General features: G+C 35.7%; 1 protein-coding gene and 1 long non-coding RNA gene across 10 annotated transcripts in view; one reads left to right on the top strand and one right to left on the bottom strand.

Annotated features, from left to right (window-relative positions):
- Positions 1-13,879, top strand: part of PAM (peptidylglycine alpha-amidating monooxygenase) — a 283,154-nt gene that overhangs the window by 242,376 nt on the left and 26,899 nt on the right. For all 9 annotated transcript variants that reach the window (XM_082458073.1, XM_082458071.1, XM_082458072.1 and 6 more), the window contains one exon: positions 6,421-6,550. In XM_082458073.1, coding sequence (XP_082314199.1) covers positions 6,421-6,550 — 130 coding nt within the window. The remainder of the gene's footprint in view (positions 1-6,420; positions 6,551-13,879) is intronic.
- LOC309659044 overlaps positions 1-13,879 on the bottom strand; it is a 464,689-nt gene that overhangs the window by 443,677 nt on the left and 7,133 nt on the right. The gene's annotated exons all lie outside the window — the stretch shown is intronic.

The following is a 13,879-nucleotide window of genomic DNA, read 5'->3' as shown; positions in this document are numbered from 1 at the left end:
AAATGCTTAAAATACTCAAAATACACTTACTGGCCAAATCTCCTTATACCTTCCAAGGTAGTCAGAATGGCAGTGTCCAGGAAAAAAATGTTTCTCCAGGATCTGGTTCAGGAAGTTTCCTTTCATTTTAAGTATGTGGGTGAATGTCATTGAAATAAATAAAGCAATAAGTTACAGAAACATACAGCACAAATTCTAGTTACAGGAAGAAAATGTGCATGTATTTCCTTTCTGAAATGACTTATTTTAGTGTTACTTCACTACTCTGATTCAAAATTTTTAAAAAATTAAATGCAAAATAACAAAACTCATATTTAGGTAAGCTATTTCTAAAAGTCTTTTCAATTTTCTTTCACTGTTTACCATAACACTATCTAATATCTAACTTTAATTAAAGAAAAGCACTTAATAAATGCTATAATATGTTAACAATAATTATGATTATAATTGCTACCATTAATGTCAAGTTGGACTAAGATTTCAAAAATTTAAACACCAAAGTAGTAGAACTAAGTATTAATTATTTTAGCTTAAGTAGCATCCATGAGAGAATTTTCTTGCAATGTGTAGGAAAGCTGCAAAAATTGGCACTCTGAGTTGATAAACTGAGAAAATGACTTGGCAGTGTTCTATCATAATGGGAGTTTGTGGCTCTTCAAATCGCTGATCACTTACATTGATCTGCCGTGATGTTTTCCTGTAATATATGATGTACAGTGTGAAAATATCCAACCTGGTAAATTGAGAGGCAAATGCACTCCTTTTTACACTTAACATAGTTTGGTTTCTACCATTAGTTTGACATCTATATTGAGACAGCATTAATAGAGTAGAAAGAAAATCATAGTCTTTATTCTAGTTGCCTTCTGGAAACTAGATTCATTGAAAAATAAATTTAAAACTGCAGACAGCTATTCTCTTGCTGTCACATCTGATTGGACTACTATTTGCTAGCATATGGAAGCCTGATTCAACATTTGTTACACACCCTTGGACATAAAATACATCTGCATTTGTGTGATGCTTCCCATCAGATAAGAGAATGCACAGAGTCTTTAAATATTGTTATGATACATTTACATTTTACTTAATTTCTATGGACAACTTGTTCTTTACTCAGAGTCCATTACTTTTAACATATTTCAGTCATATGCTGACCCCTAGGTTCAAGTCTTATAGAATTCCCAGGGTAAAATAAAGCATTCAGTAGGCTGAATTTTCATCCCTGGAGGAGAGGAGAATAATGAAAACAAACCCATACATAGCCCTTACTATGAGCCAGGCTAAGTGTTTTAGATGCATTAACTCATTTAATTCTCATAACAACCCTATTTATAAACCCATTTATAGAGGAAGAAACTGAGGCATAGAAAGGTCATGCCATGGATCCAAAGTGCCACAGCTCAATAAACCAACATTCAAAGCCAGGCAGGTTTGCTCCAAGTCTTGGTTTTTAATCACTTTATTACTCTGCCTCTCACAATAAAATAAAATAATAGATAGATAGATAGATAGATAAGATAGATATGCTGGTTTTTTCCAATCATCCCATCATCTTATCTACAACTGTAATAACTCTAGGTGTAGATTGCCTTTGGTCATACTTTCTCAATCAATATCCAAACAATTTGACTAAGGTGAGGATTCATTTACAGTTAAATTTTTAAAAGAAAAGGAACTCTGCTAATACTTCTGAGCCCCTAGTTATGTCTTAATTCTCTTCCTCACTCCACACCCACTAAATAAGACCTTATAATTATTCCTGTTTTCTTTCTCATTTGAGTATAAATATTTCTCCTATAGTTTCAGTTAATTATAGTTATTGTTGGCACTTCTGATGAATAACAATCCCTGACCAAAATAAGGCATCTTTTCCTCACTAAATGAGAATTTGCAAGTATAGAAAAAGCGACCATTTTATTTTGTTCTTGTTGTTGAAATCTTCTACTGATTTCACTAGAGTCTTTTCCTTAAGATTAAATATGAAGAGCCTTGTTATGGTGAAGTTAAGTCATAGTCCTAGGTTTGAAATTATGTTTTTTCTCAACTTTGTCTGTCCTTAGTCTGTCCCTTTAGACAGACAACTTTGTCTGTCCCTCTTAGTCCTTATGTACACAGATAAATGAAAATGCCCTTTTAAATGCTTATTAATAATTTCGTATGAAAGCAGCATTGATTACTAACATTAATCTTTCCTGGAAAGGTGTAATTCACTAATCCTCTTACTGATTTATTGATACAATTTTAATAGTAATGTTTAATTTTTTTTGAAAGTAGTAACTTTTTTTCTAAATATATGGTGGAATATGAGGCTGCACAATTACCTTTATTTATAATGAATACAAAGATTCTTCTGAAATAATCGTATCATTTGACATCTGAATTTAGAGCAGCTGATACTTGGAGTTGGCTTGCCCAAGGTCACATGTAAGAAATTTGTATTTAATTTTGAAATTAAAACTGTAAGTCTACAACATTAGTCATATACTGAATTACTTCTTAGATTAAAAACTAAGAGTTAGTCATATACTGAATTACTTCTTAGATAAAAACTAAGAGGAATCTGAACTCAAATTTTTAACTTTTCCATGATTGAAAATGTTAAGTTTAAGTTAGAATCCAAATATATTTTGTCATACAATTTTTAATAAGGATTTGAAATGTTTGTAACTGAGGATTAGGAAATAATCACCCTTGCTATTGATGACTGAAGTCTTGCCCAAGCCTGTATTTCCTTTTTTATGAATAGAGAAAATGACCTGGCATGAGCCAGTCCTGTTCTAGTATTCTGTGATTCTCTTATAAAGATGGGCAGGGATTGGGAAAACATCAGTTTTTATTCCATATCCATACAGCACTCGTCCTCAATGACTGCTTTGTTCTTGATCATTTAATCTTAAAGAGAACAGCCTTTAACTGTCTAATAATGAAAAAGATGACACTGGAAGCAAAAACATCAATTAACTGAGGTAGTGTTCATAGAAGAGGATGTGAACTCAGTTTTCCTTTAAATATTTTAGAATTTGTAATTAACACAGAGACCTAGGTTTTGAGGTCCTGAAAGTTTTGAGGTCTTGGCTGGGTAATCTTAATAAATGTACAATGATATTTTTAAGTGAAATTTAAAATAATTTAATATAATTTCTCTGAATGTTCTTGCCATGCACAAAATAGTTCTTCTTTGCATTGACAAAAAGAGCAAGGTTTCTTACAGTGTTAACCCTCTTATACATTTCCTCACATATCACCTTTGCTGTTTTGAAAATTTACCAAAAGTATATAAATATGTTCTAGATATTTACACTGCTTTTTCTTCTTGAAAATTCCCAACCAAAAGGGATTCTTATAAGTGACAAAATAGGTTAACAACCCATTAGGCAGTGCTTTTTGAGTGCTTACCAATCTAAGATCAATGATAATTAGGGTTATTCACAGCCAGATTAAGGTTCTTTATACAGTATTTCCAATATTTTGTGAAATCCACATTTGAAGCCAGAATAGTATATTTATTGATATTTGGGACATTGCATATTTCTATCAGAATTAATATCTCTGAATCTTCATGAGCACCTCGCTTCCAGTACCTGGAAGCACAGTCTTTAAATATTGTTATGATACATTTACATTTTACCTTACATTTTACATTTTACTTTACATTTACTGTAATATATGATGGACCACTGAATAGAAAAGTTCCAGGAAACCTGCCATTTATTTATTGTCTTTAATGAAAATAATTAGCCAATTAGCATTTTTTTTAGTCTCTTCACAGTAGCTTCAGCACAATACTAGGGGTAAAAAGAGGTAGTACAAGTGAACTAAAAGATTATAAAGGTGTTTAAATGCTAGTTGACAACATAAACAAGTAGAGACTGGAGCACAGAGTTCAATTTAGTGCATTTTTTAGGCCATTACAGTGGGCCAGGCCCTGTGCAAGAATTAGTGACAAAACAGTGAATAAGACATGATCCTTGCCCTCACAAAATTCCATCTAGTTGCAGTGGTGCTGGGCTCTGAGAAGCTGATGAAAGCGACTAAATATCTGTATTGTTATGAGGTTCAAGTCTCCCTTGGAGCCCATCCAGAATCTTCAGGAGCTGCTGAATGAGTACAGAATGACCACCAAAAAGACAAGCTGTAACTGAGATGAGAATGAATGAAGTACAACCTGAGATTCAAGCAACTTAAAAATAATTTGAAACATTTTCTTTGGGGAATCCATCCATACATCTCTAATTATAATAATTATACCCTGCTTCCTGAGTTCACTTTCAGAAACACAGTTTTTTTCATGTCACCCCATGCTTGAAAACCTTCAGTGGTTCCCAGTCGCCTATAGTCACAATTTGCATCCTTTTCTCCTATTATGATAGATAATAAGCATGATAGATGATGAATGCTATTCATCCTAGCAGCCCCATTTACATCCACTGCTGTGCAAATTTAGGCACGCCAGTTATTACTCTGCCCCCCTTCTCCCCAACTCAGGAAGGCAGAGCAAAACACACATGAGCGAGAATGACATTCTCACGTGCTCTGATATATTTCAAAAGTAAATTATTCCCAAGCTTTGTGCTTTACTGCTATTAATAAAGTACTTGCAGCATACCTCAAAATTAATCACAGTATAGATCAAGACACCACAGCTCAGAACTACATTCATTAAGTCATTGTTAAAGCCATACCTTCATGTGCTCTACAACGTATATTTTCCAGGCTAAACTAGATCTTGGGGTCTGTTAATCCTGATTGTCACTCTCATACCCCCTCCTGACATACACAGATATCCTTAAAGACATACAGATTACTTAAAGATCTTGAAACACATTCTGCAATTATAATCATCCTCACTTTCCGTCTTTCTGACTGAAATATTCTCTGCCTACTTCTATATTCAATAAACTTTAAGTGAGAACACCTACCTCTCCCAGCCAAGCCTCAGGAAGGATTATGGACCCTTTCCTGTGTTCCTGCATTGCACTGTGTCATAAATATTTGCTTTCTGGTTTTTGTTTGTTTGTTTTTTGGGTTTTTTTGGTTTTGTTTTGTTTTTTTTCATTTTATCCTATGAGTCCCTCTAGGACCAAAACCATGCTTTATTTCTTTGTGTCCCCAGAATCTAACATAACACCTTACATAGACAATACACTTAGGGAATATTTGTTGAATATGCTTCAGCAAAGGTTGTAGACAAAACTGTTCCAGGCATCCTATTGATTGTGCTGTGTTATTAATTTTTGTTTTAAAAAATTAAATGAACAAAGGTAAGAATATTTTGAGTGAAAAGTTGCTGTTTCCTGTTGTATAGTTAAGAGAATTATTTTAAAGCGTTTACTCTCACACCAGCATTCTCTCAGGCTTTCAGAAGCTGACTGTACAAGCCCTGTGTTTCCCTTTCTTCCTCCAGTCTTTAATGTTTATCTTTGAGGATTTCACTGCGTGTTGCCACATCCTCCAGAGTATGGGAAGGAGAAAGGAGACTCAAACTGCTGCTTTTTTACTTCTCAGCATCTCTGTTGAAGCATTTCAGAGGGAAAGAAATATTGAGACTGATACAAAGGATTTCACAGCATCTTCATAACTTTATATCTTCAGTTAGTATAGCTACTCTGTACATGGTACTTCTTTATTCATGAGCATTTTTATAAAAGGGGTTAACAATTGAACCTAGGTATTCTCTAAGTATAAATGTATTCTGATCAGAAGTGAGAGTGATTGTAAATCACTCAGTCATAGAGTTTCTGTTATTTTTTCCTTTCTCATGTTAGGAAACAGTGAAATATAAGCAGTGAAAGAATATCTCTCCATTCCCATTGTTATAGGAACACTAAAGTTAGGTGAAATTAGATTGGTATCTTACATAGTTCCTTGTACAAGGTATTATCAATGTTGGTTTATTATAGGGTCTAATGTATTCTGAACATCCACAATTTACACAGAAGTTAGATGAGAAAGACAGACACACACACACACACACACACACACACAGAGAGAGAGAGAGAGAGAAACGGGCTTATTGCCCAAGAATACTATTTATTTACAACATTTAAAAGCTTTGTATTAAAATGATGCCATCCATGTTGCCATATTTTCCAAAGATACTAATTTAAAGTAAGAATCTTGTTAAGAAGACAGTCTCAAATTTGCCCATTAATGACTTAAGGATAAACTGGTTTTACAAGGCATCTTATCAACAGGAAAAGAGCATATCCCCAAACAAGTTCACAGTCACTTACTTTATTCATAGCTCAGGAGGCTCCTTGGCATGTGCATGTTGGTATATTTTATGTAGAGCATGGCTTGATTTTTTTTCTTTGCATCTGGTGACATTACTGCATGAACTTCTTATAATCATTGTGAATCTCCATGAGGTTATACTAGCTTTCTTTTTTACACTAAATGTATGGATTTATCTTTTAGATTTCCATGTAGAAGAGGCACTGGATTGGCCTGGAGTATACTTGTTACCAGGCCAGGTTTCTGGGGTGGCTCTGGACCCTAAGAATAATCTGGTGATTTTCCACAGAGGTGACCATGTCTGGGATGGAAAGTAAGTAATAATTTTTCCTTGAAGGAGTAAATGAAGATAAAAATAGCATGCATTGCTTTTCATTAAACTAAGAATAATGGTGAGAGAACTATCAAGGTTTTCTTTGAACTTGATTTTTGTGAGCAAAACGTATTTGTTCTTTTAGTATATGACTGTGACACATAGAAAAGAGAAAGTCTTGTGCATTTGAAAACAATTAAGGTAGTTTCACAAACTAGTTTATGGAAAGAAGGCAATAACAGTCTGTGATTCTGCCTACTTAGCATTTTGCTCTCTCCCCCTTGAAGCTACCTTCACATTCCTAAGGAAAGTAACATTAAAGGCAGTTAAGACAGTACATGGCTGAGGCATTTCAAGACTTCAGAAAAAGTGCATCATGATCAATGATCAACGAAGAAAATTATTAGTTGACTACAATAAAGCACTTCATTATTTTCATGTACTGGGTAGAGAACCATATTAAGGCCATTGGACTCTCCCTTTCCATCAGACTGCTCCCTGGCATGACAACAGTGCCTTCTGGAGATTGTAGTTAGAGCAGCTTGGCCACCATATTATAGAAATAGTCAGTACCTTGGCCTTCACATTTCCATACAGATTAATTTTATTACTAAATTTGCATTTTTCATGAGCACCGAAGACTTAAGAATAACAAGACTTAAGAATAACACTAAGACTAATATCCCTGCTTTTCCCTCTGGGTTTCTCTTTCCAACCTTTTATTCTATCTTCCACTATCATCTTATAGGGAGTTTTGGTAAGAAAGTCTAACATTCATTGAGTGTTTACCGTGCTCCTGTGACTGTTCCGTTTACATAAATTACCTCACAACATTTAGGCACTGTTATTATCATCATCATTCACGTTTTGCAGGTGAAGAAACCAAGAGAAAGTAAGTGTTTTGCCCCAGACCTCACAGTTAGCCTGGCAAAGTCAGGCTTCAGTTCCTTTCCGTCTGACTCCAGAGTTGGCCCACTTACCCAGTTTGTTATACTTACTGCCTTTTAGAGGATTACGAGCACATTTACATGATTGTATTTTTAAAAGCTTATTCCAAAATTTAGCAGGTTATCTTAATTCTCCTGAGTAATGAATATCCATTTATTCATGTTTTATCACAAATTTACATATGAAGGTAAATTTTTTAATATCTTATGAAATAAGTGTAATGAATCTGTCCTTTCGAGTGTACAACTGTAGGGTTTCATTTGGAAAATTGAGGACCCACATATACAGTTCAGTTGTTTTCTTCCTCCATTTTCAGAGATGCTGATTAAACTTAAGCTAACCCTGCTCTGTCACATACGCATGTATGTAGTTTTCTTTGTGCAGTTGAAGATGGAATTCAGTTAGCATTTCAGAATAGATTGATAGCTTTGTTACTGTTTAATTGTCCTTTCCAATTGTCACTCTCAAAAATGGAATCTGAGAAAGAGATCACTTCAGAGTTCAAAGCCATCGAACTCAGCATCCCTATTCATACATCTCTGTTACATCATCTTAGTCATTATTGAACATCTAATTATATTTTCACAAGTGCTTTCAAAAGCAAACTATTACTATTCATTGTAGCATAGTCTTCATTTTAATGAATGTTGCTACATTTTCCACATGGATTTCTAGCCACATTTTACCAGACGAGAAAATTACAGCATCATTTTCTCCCATTGATACTGTTTCAGCTGGCTAAAGCTAAATTGGACAAAGTCCAATTTTCCATTTTAATGTGATATTCATTCCAAGTAAACGGCAGAGGCTGGAATAGTTTAATAGAAAAAAAAAAAAGGGATCAGTAAAGGCCAGCTTGGGGTAGATGACACAAGACTGTGAAACAAGAGCCACATAAGAACATTTTCTGGGACGTATATGGCTGTCCTAGCTGAAGACCTGCTTTTTCCTGGCATCTTGCTTTCATCTAGATAACCAGTATCATGTGTAAATAGATTCCAGTTCCATTGCCAAAGCCCCAGTGTGTTTACCCTAATAAATGGCACTGACAAAGGGCCAAAAATGCAAGACTTCTTCAGGGCAGGCATGCTGATTTTACTCATTAAATCTGTTTCTTCTTTCTTCTTCTTTATCTTTCAGGTGTAAGAATATTTGTTATCTCTCTTTCCTTCTGCCTCTCTTGTATTTCCTGTTGGCCTCTAGCAGCCTTTGCAATCCATGGTTGTGAGGAAGTTCTCTTCTGGCACTCGGATCTCTGCTTTTAACACTGTCTGCTTTATTATTCACAAAGGGAATAAGAAGTGGATTACTCTGTTAGTTATTTTGTAGGAAAATAGATTCGGATGTGTGGGCCCTGCTCGTTGAACGGTCATACGTGACCATCCTTCCTACATGTATAAGTCACATTATATAGAATAGACAATGTACATAATTTTTCTTTTTCCTCATTGACTATCCAAGGATTATACAAAGAAAAAGACAACACTTTCCAGAAGAATTTATTATGTGCTAGTGAGAGACAATGGAAATTAAAAATGGGGTGGAAATTGCATTCTTGTTGCTACCACTGTTTGGATAGAAAGATGAGAAATCCTGTATTAATTTTCCTCAGAACCTTTCCCATCCTGATACTTCTCATGTTCACAAAATTATAAGTTCCATAAGGCTAGAGCTTGTTCTAAATCAAATCTTAGTAGTCTATATCCCCTAATTTTTTGTAGTTGATCATTCTTTAAGTATCAGACAGTGCTTGGAGTTAATAATAATCCCTAATTAATACTCAGTACTCAAAGCTCTTTTGATATCATCACAAACTCTGTCTTTGTAAGTAGTATTACTCTTCATTTCTACCTGATAGCCTTGATCAGCTCTTACTTTTCTACTTAATCATGCTAAATAAGCATAGCAACAAAATAATAATAATAGTAGTAGTAATAATAGTAATGATAATGATGATGATGATAAAACACTTACCCTCCTGAAAGATGACTGTCAACTCCCTTTCTCAATTTGATTTCCATTTTCTTCCCTGTCTGTCAATATGGCTACTTTAAGATGCTTCTTCTAGCTAAAATAGGAAACGCCTATTACCAGCAGGGTGTAATGAAACTTTAAAGAGCCTCTTGTCTGCCCTGGTGCTCGGGCAGCATGGCAGCTAGAGCTGTTTAAATGCCTCCCAGCAGGAGCTGGGTAGCTCCTGCCTCAGTAACAGCTGTTCCTCGGTCTCTGTCAAAATCACCACCATTGTCAGAGGCTTGCTTCTTGGCCTTTCTTTTATTTATCTCAGCTATGGCTGAGGTTCTACTGTGCAGGCCTCACATCACATACCCTCTTAAGTAAACCATGGGTTTTATCCCTAATTTTTAGGTGCTAAAAGGTGTTTCCATTATACCACTTGTCATTTCTTCGCATGGAGTTGGAAGGGATTTTGGAAGTTGTATCACTTGGAATTCTTTCTGTAACCAATAAGGGAGAAAACCCAACACAAACTAGCTTAGGGAAAGAAATTTATTAGTTTGTATAAATAAAAACTTTAAGGGTATGGTAGCTCAAACGACACCACCAGCACCTATTTGACACATTTTCTCCTGGTTGGCTCCATTCTTAGACCCTGATTGATCCTCCTCCCCACTTGCAGCTTCAGAATTACAGAAGAGGTAGTCTGTGTCCTTGATGTAGGTCAACAGGAAATCCTTAAAAGGAGACTTTGTGTTCTACAACACTGTCAGTGTTCTACCTGACTTTAGGTCATATTTCTTGCATCCTAAACCAGTCACTGTGGGCAGAGGAATGAAATCCACTCTTTGGCTTAGCCTGACTTTTTGTTCTATCCTTGGAATGTGAGAGTAGAGTTGACATTATCAAAAGCAAGTGGACTGAGAGTGGGGCTCAGACTGTTGGGTCAACTAAAGAAAAACTGAGGTTTCATTAGCACAAAATGGGGCAGTAGACACTGGGCACCCAGAATAGCAAATGTCCACCAGAGAGCTCATCTCCAGCTTCCTGCTGGGACATCTCTAAACAAAATCTTCCATTGTCATCTGGAGCTTGAACTCTCAGTGCCAACAAATTCCCTAGATGTGAGACATACTTTCCAGTTATGGGACTCATCTAGATGTCATCAAGTTCTTCATTATGTTAAACTCACATCTGTGTCCTGTAACTTCACCTTCATGACAGCCAAATGCAAAATGAATTTACTCCCATTTATTCATGTCAATTATTTGCATATTTAAAGAAAGTCTTATCTTCTCCAGACTAAATATCCCCCAGGCCCTCAGCCAGTCTTCATACTGACATGATACTTTCATCTGAAGGTGCTCTGGTTTCTCAGTCCTTTAAAATGTTTGGTTGAGAAGTGGCCACAATACCTCATGTGTTAGCTGATCAGCAATGCAATTACTTTCCTTGATGTGTATTCTAGATATCTATTAGTGTTAAAGGGTTCTATTCACTTTTCTTCAGCAGTCATATCTTGTGTTACCTTGTTACTCTGTGTTGAATTTGTAATCTACTGGAATCTCCAAATGTATTTCATGAAATTGTGCTGAAGTTTGTACTGGAAATGTATACTTATGCAGTGCTTTAAAAACACTGAATTCAGGATTTTATTCCAATTACATTTCACTTCATTAGGTTTAGCATTGCTTCAATTTACAGATATTATTTTATTCTTAATTAACCAGAGAATGAGCTGTCCCTTCCAGCCTGGTATTACGTCTGTTTGATGAGCTTGCCTTTCACATCTTTATACATGTTGTTTATAAAATTTGAATAGTTGAATGATTGGTTTAGCAAGTTTTGTCCTTAGAGATGTGGTCTTCTGGGAATCTTCTCCCATTTGCCCTCCAAATAATTTGTTCACAGACCACCTCTTCATCAATATTTTATGGAACCTTGTGAGGTTCTATTGTTTCAGAAATCTATCTGCTTTCTAACTTTCATAAAAATCAGTTCAAGATTTGCCTCCCTAGTTTTTTGGAGTCTCAGTTAAGATATATCTGCTTGAGGTCCTGCTTCTGTATCTGCAAATTCTTTCATACCTTAAGAATTAATTGGGCCTGGAAAATTGAACTCAAAATGACTGAGTGGTACCTTAGTATCTTCACATCTGAGAGAAAATTGTAAGGAATTCTACAAAAAGAATGTTTCCATAGTCTACCCTTTTCTCTTATATTGCCATTTCTGGTTTTACTCAAGCCATTTTCTTCCAGTTTTATGCCACTTTCTCTGATTCTTCTTGGCTATGTGACTATTCTTCCTATCTCTTCTACATCTACAAATTAAATTTGATAACTGGAGGGGAGATTCTCCAGTCCAGTGAGGTCAATCCTAGTAAGAGAAAACCACATGTTTTTGAAGACAGGAGACCTGGGTTTGAATCTTGGTTACCATCTCCTACCTTTGAGACCTGTATCAAGACATTTGAACTCCCTGACTCTGTTCCCTAGTCCAAAAAAATGAATACTTTAAAAAGTGCCGGGCTTCCCTGGTGGCACAGTGGTTGAGAGTCTGCCTGCCAATGCAGGGGACACGGGTTCGAGCCCTGGTGTGGGAAGATCCCACATGCCGCGGAGCAACTAGGCCCGTGAGCCACAAGTACTGAGCCTGCGCGTCTGGAGCCTGTGCTCCGCGACAAGAGAGGCCGCGATAGTGAGAGGCCCGCGCACCGCGATGAAGAGCGGCCCCCACTTGCCGCAATTAGAGAAAGCCCTCGTACAGAAACGAAGACCCAACACAGCCATAAATAAATAAATAAATAAATAAATAAAATAAAATAAAGTAAAATAAATAAATTAAATTTTAAAAAAACAAACATTAAAAAAAAAAAAAAAGTGCCTCACTCTGTTGAGTAACAAAAAGCACTTTGTTAAGTGACTCATTCCCAGTGGCCTTATTGACCGAACAGAGCCCGGTGCTGTGATACCTAGTTCTTTGTTCTTTTCATCCCGATTTGGGATGTCTCTAGCGCTAGGTCCATCAGGACACTGAATAGTCATACTGGTTTCTTTTCCCACCTTTTTTCTTCCTCATAGGAATTTTTCAATGTGTATATATTCAGAAGTAAGTGTTTTTAACATAGTATTAAATTATATTCCATTTAAAGTCTTTGGTCTTATTATGGTATGTCTTTGCTTTCCTAATGTTGAGGGTACATTTCCACTTATTTTCTCACTTGAAAACCTATGGTCCTTTCTCCAGCCTCTTAATTTATATAATTACAACATTATATTTTACTTCTCTCTTCAGTTGCTATTATTTATTTTGCATTTCCTTAATTTTGATTGATGGCACAGAAGTTTATTTTCTCCCTATTCTAGTTCTTTTGTGTGAGAATATTGCAAAGCATTTCTTTTCAGCCTTATCTAAACTGTTTGATTAGCTGCTAATGTGCAAAATCATTAATGGGGGATTCAAACTGCTAAAATAAACAACTGATGAATTCCAGCCCACAGGCCGCAGTTCAGTCTTTTCTGCTGAGTGCTTTTTCAGAGAAGCAGACAGAAATCAGCAGTGCTTCAGGCACTATGTGAAATGTGCAGGGTATTATTATATCCTGTAAAAAGTTAAATGTGGTTGAAATAAAGACCTCTCTGCAGCATATAATGCAGGGTAGCTGCTTTAGAACACTAAATAAGCAGTTTGCTATAGCAACAGTGTATCCAGCTCTATAATCTGACATCTGTTTGTGAACTGTTAGAGCGTTACTTTTCTTTGAATTAGAAGAGAGTTTATAAATTACTTTATTTGGCAGATTTAATGTGAGTGTGTGTGTGTGTGTGTGTGTGTGTGTGTGTGTGTGATTTTCCCATTTCAGAAAAACATCAATTCCTTTTATTACTTGCCCTGTGTAACTGCCAGGGGCCAGCTGTTAGTTGCATGAGGCTCCAGTGATCCCAAGTGAAAGGATTAGGACTCATCAACCAATCCACTGAGGGACTGAATGTCCCTTGATACTGCCAGTTTAAACATATAGACATCTGGTAAATGGTATCACAAAAGATTTTCAGTGAAAGGTTTGGGCCTATTGTGTTGTGGTTAATTCCTTAAAGCTATGATCTTTCTAAGAATTCTAGAATGTTATTATTTGTTATTTATGTTACTGAAGTAAATTAATATATTCAAATGATGCTAATATCAGTAAATTCAAGAACTTGCCTAATCACTGAGATCCTTAATGGATACAGGGGAAGTGTAGTAATACTATGACTAATAATCATAGAGCCAAATACCATAGGAAAATGGTTAGTCTAAAGCATCACATAAAATGTCCTCTGTACATGCTAATGACATGGGAGTAATTTGTGATAATTAAAAAGAAAAACACTAAAAAACAAACCATATTATTAGTTGTTACACTGTAGTGAGATACTCAGAAAA

The sequence above is a fragment of the Balaenoptera physalus genome (genome assembly GCF_965194825.1).
Source record: "Balaenoptera physalus genome assembly, chromosome: 3".
NCBI classification, from domain to species: domain Eukaryota; kingdom Metazoa; phylum Chordata; class Mammalia; order Artiodactyla; family Balaenopteridae; genus Balaenoptera; species Balaenoptera physalus.
This window is presented reverse-complemented; position numbering and strand designations above follow the sequence as displayed.